Below are 19,183 nucleotides of genomic sequence, written 5' to 3' on the forward strand. Positions count from 1 at the left end.
ATATAACCATTTCAAAGTATTTTTCTTCAGAATCTACTGCTCTCAGGGACAGTTAAATGATAGGTTCACTTTCTTACTTAAAACAATAGTAATTGAATATGCTATATTATAATGCAATAATAATTTCTCCTGTTCATACAGGTCATAATGTTAGTTATAGGGGACACAATCAACAGGCCTTATTCTGTGTGAAATGAACAAATGTACTTTCTAGTGAAAACACAAATTATGTGTGAATATCAAACTAAAAAGACTAACTTTGGAGGGCATACATTTCATATGTCTGAGTCTGACTGCCTCATATTAGCTTCAGCTGAACTTTAGAGTGCTTTTTTGCAATGAAAGGATTTCATACTCTATAATCAACATTGGAAGAATGTAACGAAGGGATCTCTAAATGGCCAGTATGTGCAGGAGGAATTATTGTAGCTACAAAAAAATTTGTTAGTGTGCATATGGTCATGTAAGTATTGTTTTTAGACAGATTTGAAAAAATATGAACTTATCCGGATAGATAAAATAGGACAGAGGTTGATGTTGATATGCAATTTTGATTACTTTAATAGACACATATTATATTCACACCAAAGCCTTAGCTGAGGATCATCACATTAAAGCTGGTCTGATTTTCTACAGATCCCACATTTGTCCATGCACACCTCATCCCAGACAGCGCTGAGAAGAATGATGACAAGCTCTACTTCTTCTTCCGCGAGAAAGCCTCTGAGATGGGCCAGAGTCCCATGACCCAGTCCAGGATAGGGCGGATCTGCCTGGTGAGTTATCACACCAGTCAGCAAACCTCATGTTGGTCATCACAACTGAAAGGTTTATATGTCTCTGTAATGGTTAGTTATAGCCTGTTGCCTGTTTCCTAGTCTTTTAGAGGCCCATAAAGAAAGTTCCCCATGATCATCAGTAATTGCTGAGCACGAAACCGTAACACACTCCAATTAACAGTCAGAAAACAAAATCTTTGCTGTTTGCCTCAACAGCTAAGTTTTGGAAAGCAAAGTTATTTTGGTTCTCTGCACGAAATGTTTGAGCAGCAGAGTTTACTTTAGTCCACATCTGTATACATGCATATACATCCATACAAAGCCAGAGCTGTGCTTTCTCAGTAATGTAGTGCTCCGGCCTGGAGGTTTGATTTTCACTGAAGACAAACAAATAATGGCACAGCGTCCAAAACTTCCAAACCATGTGTACATGGACATGACAGAAAAATGTATCTCAAGACGCTCCAGTGTTTGCCGGATGCATCCCTAAAGAATGCAATTTACAATAAATATATTAAACAAGAATCTACAGCCATGCTAGGGACTCTAGACTCTGGCTTCATCAGCATGCTAACATGCTCACAATGACAATGCTAGAGGAGGGATCTTTTGGAGATATAATGTTTACCATGTTTACCGTTGTAGTTTAGCATGTTAGCAAGCTTAAAAAATAATAATAATAATTAGGTACTAAACACAAAGTATTACTAAGGCTGATCAGTTTTGCAGGCCATAAACCAGTGTTTGGCAAACAGACATTTTTGACCTGATGATGGCACTACATGAAAGATAAGGGGATTTAAGATTTTTACAACTCTTCATTTGGGGACCATGAATTTCTATACCAAATTGTACAACAGTCCATCAGACTTGTTGAGTTATTTCAATAAAAGACCAAAATGTCAACCTAATGCCGACACTAGAGGAAACCAAAGTTTCTTCACAATTACTAGTGGCTCACCAAAGCCATTAGGTCTCATCGTGTGAGAACCAAGAATATATGTACATAATTTGGTGCCAATCCATCAAGTAGATGTTGAGATATTTCACTGACAAAGTGAAAGTGACGAAGTGACTAGGTTGGCAGTGAAAGGGTAGATAGGAAACAGGAGAGTGACCTGCAACAAAGATGCCGGGCTGGAGTCAAACCGGCTACGTTGCGGTTACGTGACATGCGCTATAACCACTCGGCTACCAAGGCACTCCAGTCTAACAAAAGTTTGACTTGCTTATGGCTGTAGAGGATCACCAAACATTGCCATCCTTATTAGCATGGTTGGTAATAACAATGTCAAACATTTCTATTTGTTTCTGGAAAATATTAAAACATGATACCCTTTTTTTACCACACAAAACTTCAGAAGGACTTCTTTCCTAGAGTAGATTTGTTTTAAAAGACACCAAATGTACATCTTCTAGCTCTGCAAATCATTTGGACTCTGTAAAATGTGTTGAGTTCCAGCCCATGAATCATTTCCCCAAGGCTTTGAATCTGTACCTCAGTAATAGAAGTTGGCCGACCTCCTGTGCAGATGGGCCAATCTTGAAACACAGGGCTGATCTTTATTCATACAGGCTCAATAACAACAGACCTAGTGCAGTTAGTTTGGACGGTTGTTTCAAACAGCTGTTAGTCAGACGCTGGTCAGACTCTTTCCGTAGAGGTGGCTGGATGACTACTGTCTTTTCCCTACAGAATGATGACGGCGGACACTGCTGTCTGGTCAACAAGTGGAGCACGTTCCTGAAAGCTCGACTCATCTGCTCAGTGCCTGGAGCTGACGGCATCGAGACACACTTTGATGAACTAAGTGAGTTTAAATTGTTATTTGCCTGTTTAATTATCTGCCCCCATTTCTGACCCTTTCAGAGCATCTCTTTCATCACATGTATACACCCCGGCCCCTCACCACCAGGTGTGTCCTGTGTCCACCACCTGTTGATCATTTAGTCAGTGTTTGTGACCTAAAAGTTAACTGCAAAACCAAATATCAAAAATGCTTTTTTACAGATCATATTCCACAACTCAGGGAACATTTAACGCATCAGCTTAGAGTTGATGTGAAGCACGTAATGAATATGTGGCAGATGGAAAGTGAGAAATCTTACTTGACCGTGTAAATACAACTTAAAACAATGGTCACCAGTTGGACCTCTCGTTGACAGATTCAGTATCAACAAATGGCCTCATTTGTAGAATTCTCTTCATATTTTGCCCTCCATTTGCTTTGCATACTTTCACCATGTTGTTACGGTTTTAAGGCCTTCAGCATTAGCGTCTACTCAGATTTTTGCTGCAGTGTGTGAGCCAAAAGCTCACTGCGCTGGAGAAACACATACCCGGCAAGCCAGCATTTACAGCAGCATGTGTCTGCTTATGTACAGCAATGCTGGGAAGAATCCCAGGGAGGCTGCAGCTTTAGATTAAGGTATCACTGACTCACATGTTAAGCTTGACATTTCTATTCCTTTGAACATCAACACGGCAACATCCTGAAAGGTAACACCGTTACTGTAGGACTGTGACTGTTCTGCTTTTGAGCACCATCACCATGTTGTGCAGAGAATTTGTACTTAATATAAAAAAAAAAGAGATTGAAAAGCAAATACACACACGCATACAGAGTAATCAAAGTAATGAGCAGCTGTACTTGTAGTTCGACCCCCGTGGATCATCCCGGCCTGTCCGTCATTCACATGACTGACAGGATTAACGAGGGATTTGTAGTATCCTTGAAATTATAATGACTGGTGGTATGAGCAGCAAATCTTTCACTACTTTTTTTCACATTTCTTTCGCAGTTTTAGCGGAAAAATGTGCTCTCGCGGGGAATAAAACACGCGCACTTCAGTGATAGAAAGACATTACAATTCATGGTGACTTCAACTGCAAGTTAAAATTTGTCCAGCTGACAAAATGGATTTAAGTTGAACTCAAATGGATAATGCTCAATCAAGTTTCTGTTTGGTAGCTTATATATATTTAGAATAACTACAATGTAATGCACTTTTCTAAATAAAAGAAAAAAAAAGAGAATTAATTATTTTTGCACAAAATGTAATTGTTTTATGCATGTAATGTTATTTTCTGGCTCAAAACTTTAAAACTGATTTTTTTTTAAAGCTATAGAGCGGTTACACCTACTCAGGATGCTAAAAATATTTGATTGTGATTGAATGCCAAGCTCTTCCAATATTTTCACTGTTTCTAACTATTGTCTTATTTCTAATTTATGTTGATTGTGGTGAAGCCAAAGACAATGTTCCACATCGGGAACAATAAAGTTTCGAATTAACTAACTAACTAAAATGCATCTTAATCAAAGTGTTAGAAATTATATATGTGGATAGATAGATAGATAGATAGATAGATAGATAGATAGATAGATAGATAGATAGATAGATAGATAGATAGATAGATAGATAGATAGATAGATAGATACACGTTTCTCAGTCATACTTTCTTTCATTCAGATTTTGCCCACATATTGTGACAGTATTAAATAATTCACCCGTAACATCAAGCACAGTTATGAGCTAAATGTAGAGTAGCATCTCTTATTCCTGCTGTGATGAGGCTTTGCGAGTTCCAAATGCATGTTATGCATTAAGAGCACTCAGTGTCAGTGGCAGAAAAGCGCTCTTCTGTCAACGTTGCTGTACTTTTTAGTCCTCTCTCCACAGCACAGCAGGTCAGTTGTAGTCTCAGTTGTGGTGAGGTCATTGTGAGTCCTGAGGTACAGTGTAACATCCCACAGCTCTGTGGTCAGTCTTCCCACAACCACAGACAGTCTGGTAGAAGTGTATTCTGTCTCCAGTCCTTCTGGTCCTGATGGAGCCCAGCAGAGGCATTGGAGTGGTTGTATGAGGACTCAGGGGAGAGAGTGGAGTAGATTCAGATGGCGAGGCTCAGTCAGGGCTAACAGAAGAGAAAGCATTCAGTGTTGTACCGAGGGAGAGGAGGAATATAAAGACGGAGGGAAAGAGACACATAGACGCAAGAGAGATGAATATGTCTGCCAGACAAAAATGAGAATGAATGAGTGGGCGATAAAGTTTTATTGCCTTTTCTGAGATGTAATTATGGAGGGGATCATTGTTTTTTCATTGAGTTATTTTTTTATGTTACTGTAGTTCACAAATCCTCAAAACTCTTAACTGTTTGTGAAAACAGAGGTCCTTTTTTGTTGTTGCTTTTTGTTTGTTTTTCAGTTTTCTCTGTAATTATTCTAAGTGAACATTTCAACAACATATTTTAGCTGCACATCCTTTAGAGTGGGTATCAAGGAGCTAATGATATATTATCTGTAGTCATTTGACAGTCCCTCCTCCATCCAGTGACTATTCACTGAGTGAAACACAGGCTTTCTCTTATTTTTACTTTAAAGAAACGTATGTTTCCCCTCTCTTTGTGTTCTTTCTATGCTTACAGCAACTCAGAGATGTTTCTCTGCTAATGTGACACTAAGAGCGCCTCAAAGACTCTTTCTGATCTAACACATCAGAAACAAAAGTTTCACTGACGCAACTTGTTCTAGTTCTCTGCTGATTTATTTCTTTTCTCTTTCACCATTTCACATTTGTTCTGCAGCCAGGAGGTCTGTCAAACTGGCGTCAGATGGGTTATGAATTTCTACTTTGTCTGCCAAAAGTTAATTTTTGCTTTAGTTGTGCAGCCATTACCTGCCATTTTCCTACCTTGGCATGTAAGATATTACATTACTCAAACTTGTGATCAAAGGAGTATGTTTATTTTGCAACATTGCAGAGTCATAGATGATGTTTTTACACAAGCCATGTGAATTTAAGCTTCCTCGTGTTTATTTTGTGCACACTAGATAATGCCAAAGGCACAAGGATCAAATCATGTGTTGTTATACACTTCACCCTCAATTCCACATGCATAATTGTGGCTTAACATTTTGCTCTTTCACGTGCTGCTTCTCACATTCATCCAGGTGATATTTGATAGATAAATCGGAGTGGACATCTCTACATTGTTTTACTGTGGAGTGGCAGATTAATGTCTTGCTTCTAGCGTCACGGATAGCAATGGAAAGATCTGAGGTTATAAAAAAGAGAGGATAGGATGTCATGCGTCTTTATTGTAATTGGTGTTTTCTAAAGACTTTTGACTACAGGTAATTGCTGTCCTTGTCTTTTCAAGAACATTTAAAACAAGCAATCTAAGCTCTTTTCACTAGTTTCCTGTTGATGCACAGCATTAATTGGACCCTATGTTTTCAACTGCGGGTGAAGTGTTATTCTACTCAACCTGTCTACTTTATATTTATTCCAGTTTTCTTCCTTATTGTTTTTCCTTGCACTTTTCTCTCATTAAGCCATCAAGAGGATATGCAGGGTTCACAAATGCCTCACCCCCACAGTCATTGGATGCATATGGCTCCCATTAAAGTCATGTTTCACCAGAGATCTCTATTTCACTTATATTCCCTGCTGAGACTAAGGAACTGTAGTTTCAGCATTGGAAGAGTTTGGATTCAGGATCTCAATGAGGCTCTGGTAACCGCAATTCATGAGGAAGTCTGCCTTAACGCCCCCTCCAAGGAAGCAAAAAGTCTCCATATGTCACAATTACAATTACTTTGGGTTGGAACCAGGTGGAATCTGGGAACTAATAAAGCCTTGAAAGGATTTGATACGAGACACGGACACTAATATTTACTTACACCATGTTTTCTTTGTGTGACCATCATGGCAGTTATCACGCTTTTGTGGAAAGGCTGCCTTTATTCATCAGTGGCGAAATTTAACTGATAATATTCACCAGATTACGGGATTTTGAGCAAGGGCGGAAGATATTGTAGCTTAACATTAGATCAGTGGCTCCCAATCTATCTGGCTTTGGCTCATTGCCACATTTCAGGCATGTATAAGAGAGTGATTTCCCCTCTAAACTTTACAGGTCATTTGAATAATTGTTTGAAGCCCAACGAGGTCAAATAACCAATATTTCCCAAAACCAAAAAAGATTAGACCAAAGAGTCCATTGAATGCAGAGCTTGTAGGCCTACTTGTAATGGAGTATTTTCAGATTTTTGTTTCTGATTGAACGTACTTAAGGATATGAGTACCTTCTTCCACGACTGCTTATTATGGTTTATGACTGTGACTAATTACTATAATTGATGTCTTTATCTTTTAGGGGATGTGTATATCCAGCCAACTCAAGACACAAAGAATCCTGTCATCTATGGAGTCTTCTCAGTTTCAGGGTGAGCGACTGACTCAAACTTTCTAACTTTCATGGAGGGTGTATTTTGGTTTTCCTCCTGCAGTTTCTTGTTCATTTTCAGTCAGCCTGAAAGTGTCATTCTCTCTCTCTGTTATTAAAATGCTGTGTTGCATAGGGCCTGTCAGAATCAGGCTACAAAGACAACACGGGCTGTGAATCTGGAGCCCAGAGGGGGAGCGCACTCCTCTGAGAGACTGACGGAGCCTATAGTTCCTCATAGGTCTGATAGCAAGCTGTCATTCAACACACAGAATTCAAATTCAAGGGAACCAACCAAACATAAAAAGACTGAGATTCTGACTGCGCACAAGCAGGGAGAGGTGTGCGCCGAGTCATAATAAACATGTCTTGATTAATGTATTTGAGAAACAAATACTTACAATTGTTGTTATTGTTCCGGTCCTGTCCTTAGACATCAGGCATGTTTAAACCCAGCTGATAAAAACACATGGGGTGCTAATGATAGAGGTCCATGACAGGAGTTATAAACATAGTACACCCACCACACAGCAGCGAGAGCCTGGGCTCTGGCGATTCTCTGCCGAACGTGGGTGTTTGTATGTCAGTGTGTCAGACAGCTTGACTCTAGTTGAGTCGGTTTGAGGGTGTGTTTGTGCGCCATAATGTTTCAGTGTGTTCCTGTAAGAGGCCGACTGAGTACGTGGGAAGGAAGTAGATTCTACCAGCCGCAAAGATCGCCCGTAGTAATTATCTCAGGGAGTGAGTTTATCTGAGTCCTCTAGCTGCTGTCTCTGTGTGTTCACCTTTTTTCTCCTGCCCTCTTCCAGAGCTGTGTTTAAAGGCTCAGCAGTGTGCATCTACTCCATGGCTGACATCCGTATGGTCTTCAATGGGCCTTTTGCCCACAAGGAGGGGCCCAACTACCAGTGGGTGGCGTACACTGGGAAGATTCCCTACCCACGACCTGGCACTGTGAGTTATAAACAATAAACAATCCTGAATACACGCCTCCTCCCATTACAAACGAAATTGTCTGTCATCCTTTTTTTTTTTCTTTTTTTTTTTATAAGAACATGTTTTTACTGCAAAAGGAATTTGGTAAATTGCCGGTTTCACAGTTAGATCTATTTTTTTGTCAACAGTGTCCTGGAGGCACTTTCACCCCCAACATGAAATCCACAAAGGATTACCCAGATGAGGTTATCAACTTCATGAGAAACCACCCCACCATGTACAATGCTGTATACCCAGTGCACAAGCGCCCCCTGGTGGTCAGAACCAACGTGGACTATGAGTTCACCACCATCGCTGTGGACCAAGTGGCAGCTGCTGACGGGAGCTACGAGGTGCTCTTCCTGGGCACAGGTCAGTCCCCGAAAGCCTTAGTTGACATTATGTGATGATTGTCCAGTGATCTAATAGTCAAGTTTGAAGTTTATTGTGAAGTTTAAGTCCTCTAGCCTTGGCTCTGTCTGGCAGCTTTACACACAAGTAGAGGATCTGCTTTGCCTCTTAATTTTGGAAGTTCTCAAAGCAGTTTTCTGTTAAAGAAAACAGATATTCAAGTGGACGGATGAAATGAGTTCAGCCGAAGCTTAGGTCCGTGGCTCAAAACTTAAACTTGCTTCTCTCTTGTGTTTTGCAGATCGGGGGACCGTCCAGAAAGTAATTGTCCTGCCTAGAGACGACTTGCAGACAGAGGAGCTGGTCTTAGAGGAAGTGGAGGTCTTCAAGGTCAGTTTTCTGACCTAATTCTATTTACTCCTTCTCTCTCTGTCCTCTGTCTCTGTGTGTGTGTGTGTGTGTGTGTGTGTGTGTGTGTGTGTGTGTGTGTGTGTGTGTGTGTGTGTGTGTCTGCTCATTTTGAAGCTTTTGTTAACTGTGTCACTGCAGGTTCCCACGGCAATTACCACAATGAAGATTTCATCAAAACGGGTAAGTGGCTCAGACCAAATAGTTAAAGAAAAAAGTAGCACAGCAATCAGACATCTGAAAAAACACACAACGCTTAACTTTACAGTTCCCATAGTTGTCATACAATTTCATAGAAAGGAATTGATAACTATAAACCGTAGGGGTCCTGAAAAGTACTATGTAATTTGATGCTTATTTTATGGAAAATGGTGTTCAAATGGTAGATTGCAGTAGGGCAGGAGTTTTTAAAGGTCCAATATGTAACGTGTTTAGTTGTTCATTATCAAAATCTGTGTTGCCCGTTCACAAACGTGTCCTTTTTCATGAATATTTACCTCCAACTTCAATTCCAAGTATTCCTTTTGGCTTGAAATTTTACATTTGCATTCGCATGAACTGGGGTAGACGCTCCATATTCATGCGCCATCTTGAAATACGTTAGCCGGTAAGGGACATACAGAACATACTGCTCCGCCTTTCACGTTTTCGCTGTCACATGATAAACTCGCAGGTGCTGCTTGGACCACACGTATTCAAAATCCAAATTTCAGGAACAGGAGTCTTCTTCTTTGCCCAGAAAAAGAAAAAAGGATATTGAAAAGAGCAAGAGACCGGCTTTTTGAAGCGTGAAGGCTACCGTAGCTATAATACGTACTTTGAGCTGCGTGGTGCGAGAGAGTTGATTGCGATATATGATCTCAACGCTAGATGGGAGAAATTCCTACACATTGGACCTTTAAGTCAGTGCACAGCCAAATATGCAAAAATTTTGAAAATGATCTAAAGACAGGCATACTGCACAAAATGTTTCCAATGATACAATAAATGAACAATTTCTGAGTTCTTTCAAGGAAATGTAATATCTCAAAATCATTAAGAAATTACAGAACTGCATAATAAAGTAGTATCCAAAATCTTTATATTTGATTATTTTTTTCTGATCTTCATCTCTGTTTTTTTTTTTAAATAGCAACAACTGTATGTAGGATCAGTTTTGGGGGTGACCCACCTGGCTCTCCATCGCTGTGATGTGTATGGGGAGGTCTGCGCTGACTGCTGTCTGGCCAGAGACCCGTACTGTGCCTGGGACGGCAAATCCTGCTCCAGATACTCATCCTCACAGAAGAGGTGAGGATTAAGTATATTTAGTATACAGTATACACAGGCATGTGATGGGTACAGTAGCTACTAGTTTATGTGTGTTCAGAACATTTTCTTTCTTACTTTAGCATGTCATGTTTTCAAAAATATGTTGAAGTTAAGCTTTTTATTTTCGATTGTTGATCTGAACCCTCTAGACGGAGCCGTCGGCAGGATGTAAAGTACGGCAACCCGATCCGCCAATGCAGAGGTTATAACTCTAACAGTGAGTATCAGGACAACTTTTGTATTAAGCCCATACAGTACCGAGCATACAGACAATTTGGGAACCAAAGATGCCACTCAAATGGAAATAGGAATAATATTGAACTACTATTGTGCCTCTTGCTGGTTATTACAATGTATTTCTTGCCTACCTCCTTGAGTGCTATCCATCTATCTTTTTCATATATTTTATATCTTTATTTAGGAATAATGCATCAAATATATATATTGTTTTATAGCCAATAAGAATACTCTGGAGTCGGTTCATTATGGGGTGGAGGGCAGCACTACATTCCTGGAGTGTCAGGCCAGGTCTCCTCATGTGTCTCTCAAGTGGCACCTGCAGAAGGAAAACAGTGACAGGAGAAAAGAGGTGAGCAAAGCTTTCGCTGTAAAGCAGTTGCAGTTATGTTTTAAATGAATGAATGAATAAAGTCTTTACATTTCACATGTAACATCTTAAAAATGTTTCCTAATTGTCCTCTTTGCTGTCCGTCCTTCCAGATTCGCTCAGAGGGCCGCATCCTAAAAACAGAACAAGGTCTTCTGATCCGCTCGCTGCAGTCCTCCGACAGCGGCATCTACCAGTGCACATCCACCGAGAAAAATTTCAAACACACGCTCGTCAAACTGCAGCTTGTAGTCCTTTCCAGTCGCACGGTCAACAACGTGTTGGTGGAAACGGGCAGCCCGGCCCTCCCTCCTCTGCAGTCCAGCGCCTGGACTCCCAGTGCCGGTCAGTATAAGGACCTGCTGACCATCCTTAGCCAGCCGGAGATGGGCCTGATCAACCAGTACTGCCAGGATTACTGGCAGCTTGGAGACGGCATCCTCGGGGACAACAAAGCCAAAAGCCTGAAGGAGCTGAAAGAACAGAAGAAGCCTCGCAACCGTAGGCATCACGATGAGCAAACAACTCCAGCTGAGACATGAGGAGCTGGATATACACCTCATCATATTCCCCCAGTCTACCTTTTCACACCACCTCCTCAACACTGCAACCCCTCCATTTAGGGGAATGACTCCAGTTAGAAAAATCAAATTATCATAACAGACAAGACCGATACTGCAACCAAAAGCAACAGCATCAAACCGTTTCTATGTGACTGTTGGAAAAAAAAATACACAATATTTATTGTAGGTTGTAAAAAGTAATTCTTTGTACCTATCTAGAAAACATGTATTTTTTTTTTTTTTTTTTTGTGAATAGGTAAATTTGTGCAAACATTGTTGTTATAATTATTATATTATTGTTAGTGTTATTGTTTATTACAATGTGTTATTATGTTGAAAATATCTCTATGTATGTTGGGTGTTTTTGTGAAACAGCAACAACAACCCAGGACTTTGGGAGTATCCACACATGGAAGAGGACCGATGAACATGTATTTAACTGTCACAGGCGACCATGTTGGATCCCGTGACTGCTGGCAGTATTCAGTGTCCAAGCTGGAAGTCGAGTCGCTGCTTCAGTGAAATTCTCGAACTTTCCTAAACGTCTTCACCAGAACTCAGCACCAAAACAGTTTTTTTTTTTTTTTTACTGAAAGATACAAGCTGTTGACAGAATGATGATCGCATTTCTTGGGACACGCAAGGATGAAAGAAATGCCCACAGACTGCGGCTGTGACAACATGTTGCATGTTAATGAAAGGCCCTTTGGCAGGTGAAACGTCTCTCCTTTCATGTTAGTGGTCCAGCCTGGCCTCAAGCAATGATGCTACATCACCCACCCAAATTCTTCCAAAATCTGTTGCTGCCAAGTGTTTGTTTTTGTTTATATGTGAATATATCACATCTCAATGTTGTATCCTTAACAAACGTTTGTGATAAGCTGTTTTTTGCTGGGGGAAAGGGTCCTTTAACGACAAAAAAGCTGAAAATATAACATTGCCTTCTCTTTTCTCTTTTGAGATATGAAATTCCAGCAGGCAGCTATATGTGAGTTTGTGACAGTTTGTGATATCAAAATATTAGAGAAAAAGCACCTTCTGTTGCCAAATCGGTAATCTTGATAAAACAGTAAATACTTCACAAGTATCTGTGGCATATGCAGTATATTCATTTAAGGTTTTTTTTTTTTTTTTTTTTTTAGCTCTCAATGAATCCATTCCTGCCAGTTTCATGCTAAATATTGGTTTCACTAAGTAAATATTAATCATGTAATAGGTCTACACTTTTATTAGATTACAACGATAAAGTTGCTGATTGCAGTGCTTTGGAATTGACTACTTTGATTGGTTCTGAATTTTTTTGTATCAACTTCCATAGCTACAGTGCTTTTTGTCATCCTGCTATGTGTGCCACAGACTTAATATAAAACTTCCGTACAGTGGAAAAAAAATGTCACAATGTCACAAGTACAACCACTAACAAGCTGATCACCACCAAACCTGAAGAGAACATGTACCAAACTCTTCAGAAGGTGGCTTTTCATTGTGCATGGCATGTACAGTTTAATGTTTATGGTATTTGTCTAAAATGCTACGTTGCTGTGGATGTCAGTGAATGTCTTTCTCGTTGTGGGAATATGGAAATACTATCAGTGCAAGAAAGAAAGATGCTGAAAGTATAGAAAGGTCAGATTGTGATTTTAAATCCTCTCTCTCTATCTCTCTCTCTCTCTCTCTATCTCTCTCTCTCTGTATGTCTCTTAGTCTCTATTTTTCTCTCTTCTCAAAAATGTGCATATATTTCAAACATGCATCTGTTTTATTTTCTCTGTTTGGCAGATTTTGCTCTGGGTCTTTGAGGTAAAGTAATGTATGATATAATGCACAGTTGATGTTGTTGTAATGACTTGTACAAAAATTACTATCTTTTCTTCCTCATCAATGTTGCTGACTAATAAATTAAAGCTCTATATTTTATAATAACAGAGGTTCTGTTCTGTTTGCCATTGGTGAGCACATAGTCTGCAGGCTCTGTTGTGTAATATGTATATGATCTGTAGCATACACATTCTGGTAGGGGAAGTATGCAGATCCTTTACTTAAGTAAAAGTAGCAAAACCACACTGTAAAATACTCCCTCACAAGTAAAATTTCTGCATTGAAAATGTTACTTACTGCACATACAAGTTTGCAAGTATTACCAGCTAAATGTACTTAATTATCAAAGGGAAAAGTACACCATGCAGAATAATGTCCATTTTGAGTGATCTACTATTGCACATATTAGATTATAATGTATGTAATAATATGAACTATTGTAGTTGATTAAGGTGGAGTATTTGTTTTAATACTTGTATACATTGTTTGGTTGTTTAATCTATACCATTTTATCATATTTTATAAGCTTATCATCTGTTTTCTATTTGTAAAGTCAGGGGTAACAAATAAATGCAGTGGAGTAAAATGGACAATATTTACCTTTGAAATGTAGCGGAGTACAAAGTGACATAAAATGGAAATATTCAAGAAAGTTACAAGTACTTTGAGTTAGTGTACTTAGGTTCCACCACCACTGATCTGCAGCAGTTTTTTCATTCGCAGTAGTGACTCAGGAGCCCAAGCAATGTTGACTCCACAAAAGAGCTCTGTAAAGTTAAAGTGATAATTATTAACTTTATTCACAAAAGTGCTTTACAACAGACAAACAGAAAAAAAGAGACAACCACTTAGGAAAATTCTGTGCAATGCTCATACACACGCATAATAATGTACATGCATGCACACATAATTGAAAGTGAGTAGATTAGGATTCTTAACCAGCTTCAGATTGAGGTCAATGAGATCTGTCAGGTGAAACTGCAAAGCTCTTTAAGCACTTCGGAGCTCACCCTTCAGTCTGCAGTATCCTATAAGAAATGTTTGCCTTTCTTTATGTTTGGACTGGGCGGGGGGGGTTATTTATTTCAGTCACCCTATTTGCTTATTGTTGTAGGCCTCCTGTGTGGAGTAGAGTTGTTTTAATCCCTCTATTGGACTTCTTTGCAAACAGCATACATTCAAGACAGTCAGGTTTCATTTTTATTTTGGTCCAGATGCAGGGGCGTCGGACTGGGGGGGGAAAGGGGACTGAGTACCAGGGCCCTCATGTGAGGAGGGCCCAAAAAGATGCTAGAATGAATAGGTGTGGATGTGGGGAGGGGCCCATAGAAAATGCCTTTCTACAGGGCCCAGAATTGTGTGCTACGCCCCTGTCCTGATGTGAGATGAATCTGGTTTCCATAGACACACTCAACACTACAGCACCAAGTTATTGAGCTTTACATACTTCTCTTTTAAAGGCACCCAAGAACAGCATAGAGAGATAAGCACTTGAGCCGATCGCCATCTTCCGCTGAGCACAGCAAAGTCCCCCTAAAGGTTAGATCACTCCTACGCTGATGTATGTCTGCCTCTCCTCACACCCTTGGCTCAGCCCTAAAACACTCCTGTCCTTGTGCTCCATTGGCCCTCCTCTGTCAGATGGGCAGAGGATGCGAAATCCTCTGCTAAGACAGGAACGTTCTCAAACATTCTCCAGTTGTTTCCGCAGGCAGGTGATGCATCAGCTCCATAATTAACGGCACCGGTTAGAAAGTAGGCGATCAGCTAGGACCATCTCGGATTTTTTCCTGAAACTTGGCTTTTGAGCAGAGGGGCACAAACCGGGAAAAGTAGAATGGGGGCTGGAGCGAGCGCCGAGGAGAAACACTCCAGAGGGCTGGAGAAGAAGCTGAAGGAGGATGCCGACAGGGATGCAAGAACTGTTAAGCTGCTGCTGCTAGGTAAAGACAGTCAAGTTGGATGCTACAGTGTAATAGGAAACTTCATCATCATGGTAACACATATTTAAGGGCTCCATAAGGCCACATGGTGGAAATATTTTTACCCCTTGATCCTACAAGAGTAATAGTTAATAGTTATTTGTCTATGGGGCACAATTGTAGCTGGGGCATTACTTTGTCTCCTGTAAAAAGTTTGGTTTAATCTTCCATACACTTGATGTTATAACACAGACATATCTTGTTGACTTAAGTGCGTTATGGATAGACCATATTGATCTGAATAGCCTTTAAATGTTTACTGCGTAATTTTGAAGGCCTGTTTGTTTTTAACTGTGAGAAAACAAGGAAAGTAAAGAGTAAAGAAAAGGCTTAATAACCAGTGTCAGTGAATTGCTTAGACACTTTAATAATCTCCCAACCCAATCCCTTGTTAATCCTGAAACAGGTCCTCCAAAACAAAGGGCTTAACCCTGAAGGACACAGATACACTACCACCCAACCCAAACAGGGCCTGTGGCTGCAGCATTCAAATACAATAACCCAAATACATCACAGGCATTTTGTAAATTGTTGATTGAGGGGGCAATTTAGTATTATTAGGTTAGCTTTTTAATTCAAGGAACAACAAGTTCCGTACACCAAAATATCTGTAGTCTATATTGTACATAACACTGTTGGATTTAAAAGAAAAATCATTTGCAAGATTGATCGAGTCTGGCATATATTGTTCTGAATATTTGTCAGCTTCTTACAGATTTAGTTTTGCACTCAGCTTAATCATCTCCTCATGACAATGCAGGTCAGCAGCAGGAAGAGTTCTGCCTTACCTAAGCATTGAACGAGATAAGACCTGAAGTAAGAAGTATTATGACTTGCTGGGATCCTCTGTCTGATGAATGCCATTACCTGCAGTTAATATCATTCTCCTCTCACATTAATATAATCCAAAACATAAATAAAAGCACAAAAACTATGGTTAAGAAGAATTCACATTTCTTCAAAATCCTCATAAATGTTGAGATCAAGTTTGGAATAAAAGCATAGTTTTATTATTTGATGTGAATAATTAATATAATTTAACATGTTTTTCTACCTTCATATAGGTGCTGGAGAATCTGGCAAAAGCACTATCGTCAAACAGATGAAGTAAGATATTTGACTCATGCACCATGGAAATGTCAAATTCTTTCTCTAACCGACTGTAAATCACATACTAATGCTGTATTTTGTTATCAGAATTATCCACCAAGATGGCTACTCACTTGAAGAATCCATGGAGTTCATTGTCATCATCTACAGCAACACCCTGCAGTCCATCATGGCCATTGTGAAGGCCATGAGCACATTAAATATGAACTATGGCCACCCTGATCAGCAGGTAACAGCTGAGATACACTTTAATGGGCTTTGGATGAATTGATTTTAAGATTTCTAGCAGACTACTAAACATAAATTGTATGTGTCCCTGTCCTCTTCCATCCGCCCTGCAGGATGATGCCAGGAAACTCATGCATCTTGCAGACACCATTGAGGAAGGAACCATGCCTAAAGAGATGGCAGACATAATTTTGCGCCTATGGAAGGACTCTGGCATTCAGGCGTGCTTTGAAAGGGCCTCAGAGTACCAACTCAATGACTCAGCTGGATAGTAAGAAATCACCCAAGCTGAAATATAAAATTGCCACGTTAGTGTTTGTTGTTGAAGGAATTTGATTCTCCCTCAGCTACCTGAGTGACTTGGAGCGTCTGATCCAACCAGGCTACGTGCCCACTGAGCAGGATGTGCTGCGATCAAGAGTGAAGACCACTGGTATCATCGAGACCACATTTGGCTTGAAAGATCTCAATTTCAGGTTAGTCAGTGCAGTATTTCTAAAGAGGATGGCACCAATAAGTGCTCCCACTTTGCTGGATTGCAATCATAAAGATAACATTCTTCTGTTTCCATGCAGAATGTTTGATGTGGGTGGCCAGAGGTCAGAGAGGAAGAAGTGGATTCATTGTTTTGAAGGTGTGACCTGTATCATCTTCATTGCTGCTTTGAGCGCCTACGACATGGTGCTGGTGGAGGATGATGAAGTGGTATGATGGAAGTAATATTTCGCACTTCATATTCTATATTTTGTGTGTATTTTCTTTTTTTGGACAATCAACGGCTGGTTAATTTTCAAGGCTCTTTATTGGGACTTGGTAAAAAAACAAATCCCTTCTTTCAGAATCGAATGCACGAGAGTCTGCACTTGTTCAACAGTATCTGCAACCACCGCTACTTCGCCACCACCTCCATTGTACTCTTCCTCAACAAGAAAGATGTGTTCACTGAGAAGATCAAGAAAGCTCATCTCAGCATGTGCTTCCCTGAATACGATGGTGAGGTTTATCAAAACACAAATTGCAGCATATTGAAGGACTTTAAAAAGTGACAAACTGATTAAATGTGCCTGTTTATCTTGATATATTTCCATTAAGGCCCCAATACATATGAGGATGCTGGTAACTACATCAAATTACAGTTCTTAGACCTGAACCTGCGCCGAGACATCAAAGAAATCTACTCTCACATGACCTGTGCCACAGACACAGAGAATGTCAAGTTTGTGTTTGACGCTGTAACCGACATCATAATCAAAGAAAACCTGAAAGACTGTGGTCTCTTCTAAAAGTCATGCTGAGAAACCCAATGAAGGTGAGAAAAAGTTTGCACAGTATCGTAATGACACTAATAAGCAGATAATAAGCAGTGTCACTTTCTTTCTTTTTTTACAGGGTGATGTTGTAGCCCTGTCACATTCCACAAATCCTCTCAATTCAAACTGAGGACTGAAGACGAAAACTAAACCCCTCCCCATCCTCAAAACTGGCGAACGCAAAAAATTCAAATCAATTTGTTGTGTTCCAATGAAGTTGTAGCTTTAACAAGACTTTTGATCAAGTCCAGAAGACAGTTCTTCAGTCAGAAAATCCTGTGCAGATTTCAGATGAGTTGAATTTTAGTCTAGCTACCTTTTCTCTTGAGTCTTTTGAAATCATCTATTGGAGAGCTATGCTATCTGTAGTTAAGACATCAAAAGCTTCTGTCAGCATTACGTGTTTTCTTCTCACATCCACTAATGTGAATAGATGTCAGGCTAATGCATCTTTTCTCCAGTAACTGGTCAGTAGCCTATACAGCCAGAAAGCAAACAAGAGGGCCTCACCACCTGCAGACACAATTCAACAGGAACTTGTCACTAGAAATGGCTTTTATGTACAGGTCTACAGCTCACTTTGAGACCAAATTTAAACAGATGAGATACTTATTTTTTAAGTGTTAGAACATGTAACTTTTTGAAATAGTTATAGTTAGAAGGACCAGTTTAATTAAGTCTACAATTAAACATTTTTCTATTCGACAGTTCATGAAGGGTGGCGATACCATATGGATCTGTAACAGTTAACTGGTAGATGTAATATACTTCAATTTAAAAAGTACTTGTCTAAAGGTTAACAATCTACAGGCCTGTGAGCCAACTATCACTGTACAGAAACCAATAATTGCAAACCTTGACTAAACCTATTAAAGCTTATAGAAAACAGAGTACTTTCCCACTTTCACAAATAAAAACTAACACAGCAATGTCTTGTTTATAATCTGTCGTTTATTCAATTTCACAGAATATTTCAGGTTTCTTTTCTAGCATTATGAATCAAAACCCACTCCTTTAAAATGTAAACATCCTTTACCTTTAATTAAAAGGTAAATTCAGGTAGATTAGAAGAATAGTTTTTGGGACATACGCTTATTTGCTTTCTTGCCGAAGGTTAGATGACTAGATCAATACTAGTTTCATGTCTGTACAGTCCATTTTAAGCTACAGCTAGCAGCTGGTGACAGCTGTAGCTTAGCTTAGCACAAAAACTGGAAACAGAGGTAAAAAGCTAGACTGCCTCTGTCCAAGTACCAAAAGCCACCTAGTTGCATCTCTTGAGCTCACTAACACGCTACATCTTGTACGTATTTAAGCTAGCTGCTTCTCCATTTCCTGTCCTTGTGCTAAGATAACCTAACCAGCTACTGGGGTTAGCTTCATATTTACCATACAGGAGCCCATTTCACCAAATTTGCCATTAGAGGTCAATTACTATCCAATTATTTTGGATGTGTTGTGCTAATCAAACCTAACCTAAACTATACTTCTCACCAGTGCATTAGC

The 19,183-nt window shown here is 39.8% G+C and overlaps 2 protein-coding genes across 6 annotated transcripts in view; both read left to right on the plus strand.

The window, feature by feature from the left end:
- The window catches only part of sema3fa (sema domain, immunoglobulin domain (Ig), short basic domain, secreted, (semaphorin) 3Fa), a 53,719-nt gene extending 40,567 nt beyond the window's left edge, over window positions 1-13,152 (plus strand). For 2 of the 4 annotated variants that reach the window (XM_039798715.1, XM_039798717.1), the window contains 11 exons: window positions 637-776; window positions 2,476-2,590; window positions 6,946-7,015; window positions 7,824-7,968; window positions 8,139-8,361; window positions 8,642-8,730; window positions 8,890-8,931; window positions 9,881-10,038; window positions 10,194-10,276; window positions 10,515-10,648; window positions 10,780-13,152. In XM_039798715.1, the coding sequence (XP_039654649.1) occupies window positions 637-776; window positions 2,476-2,590; window positions 6,946-7,015; window positions 7,824-7,968; window positions 8,139-8,361; window positions 8,642-8,730; window positions 8,890-8,931; window positions 9,881-10,038; window positions 10,194-10,276; window positions 10,515-10,648; window positions 10,780-11,208 (1,628 nt within the window). In that variant the 3' untranslated portion in view covers window positions 11,209-13,152. The remainder of the gene's footprint in view (window positions 1-636; window positions 777-2,475; window positions 2,591-6,945; window positions 7,016-7,823; window positions 7,969-8,138; window positions 8,362-8,641; window positions 8,731-8,889; window positions 8,932-9,880; window positions 10,039-10,193; window positions 10,277-10,514; window positions 10,649-10,779) is intronic. The other 2 variants (XM_039798716.1, XM_039798718.1) reach the window with 1 other exon arrangement.
- A 1,522-nt stretch (window positions 13,153-14,674) lies between these two features.
- On the plus strand, window positions 14,675-18,606 carry gnat1 (guanine nucleotide binding protein (G protein), alpha transducing activity polypeptide 1). Of its 2 annotated transcripts, XM_039797692.1 has the most exons (9): window positions 14,680-14,990; window positions 16,094-16,136; window positions 16,227-16,368; window positions 16,481-16,638; window positions 16,715-16,843; window positions 16,943-17,072; window positions 17,207-17,360; window positions 17,460-17,676; window positions 17,757-18,606. In XM_039797692.1, exons 1-8 carry the CDS (start codon window positions 14,885-14,887, stop codon window positions 17,648-17,650), a joined length of 1,053 nt encoding a protein of 350 aa, XP_039653626.1. In that variant the 5' UTR covers window positions 14,680-14,884; the 3' UTR covers window positions 17,651-17,676; window positions 17,757-18,606. The 2 variants fall into 2 exon arrangements, with proteins under 2 accessions (XP_039653625.1, XP_039653626.1); XM_039797691.1 differs by having other exon boundaries at window positions 14,675-14,990; window positions 16,715-17,072.
- The last annotated feature ends 577 nt before the right edge of the window (window positions 18,607-19,183 follow it).

Source organism: Perca fluviatilis, chromosome 4 (assembly GCF_010015445.1).
Source record: "Perca fluviatilis chromosome 4, GENO_Pfluv_1.0, whole genome shotgun sequence".
Taxonomy (NCBI): Eukaryota; Metazoa; Chordata; class Actinopteri; order Perciformes; family Percidae; genus Perca; species Perca fluviatilis.

Bases quoted from the DNA above. Each gene is read 5' to 3' on its own strand.
- gnat1 (XM_039797691.1), top strand. From the start codon at position 14,885: ATGGGGGCTGGAGCGAGCGCCGAGGAGAAACACTCCAGAGGGCTGGAG. The intron at 16,137-16,226 runs GTAAGATATTTG...TTTTGTTATCAG, and splicing joins ACTATCGTCAAACAGATGAA to AATTATCCACCAAGATGGCT. The intron at 17,361-17,459 runs GTGAGGTTTATC...ATTTCCATTAAG, and splicing joins GTGCTTCCCTGAATACGATG to GCCCCAATACATATGAGGAT.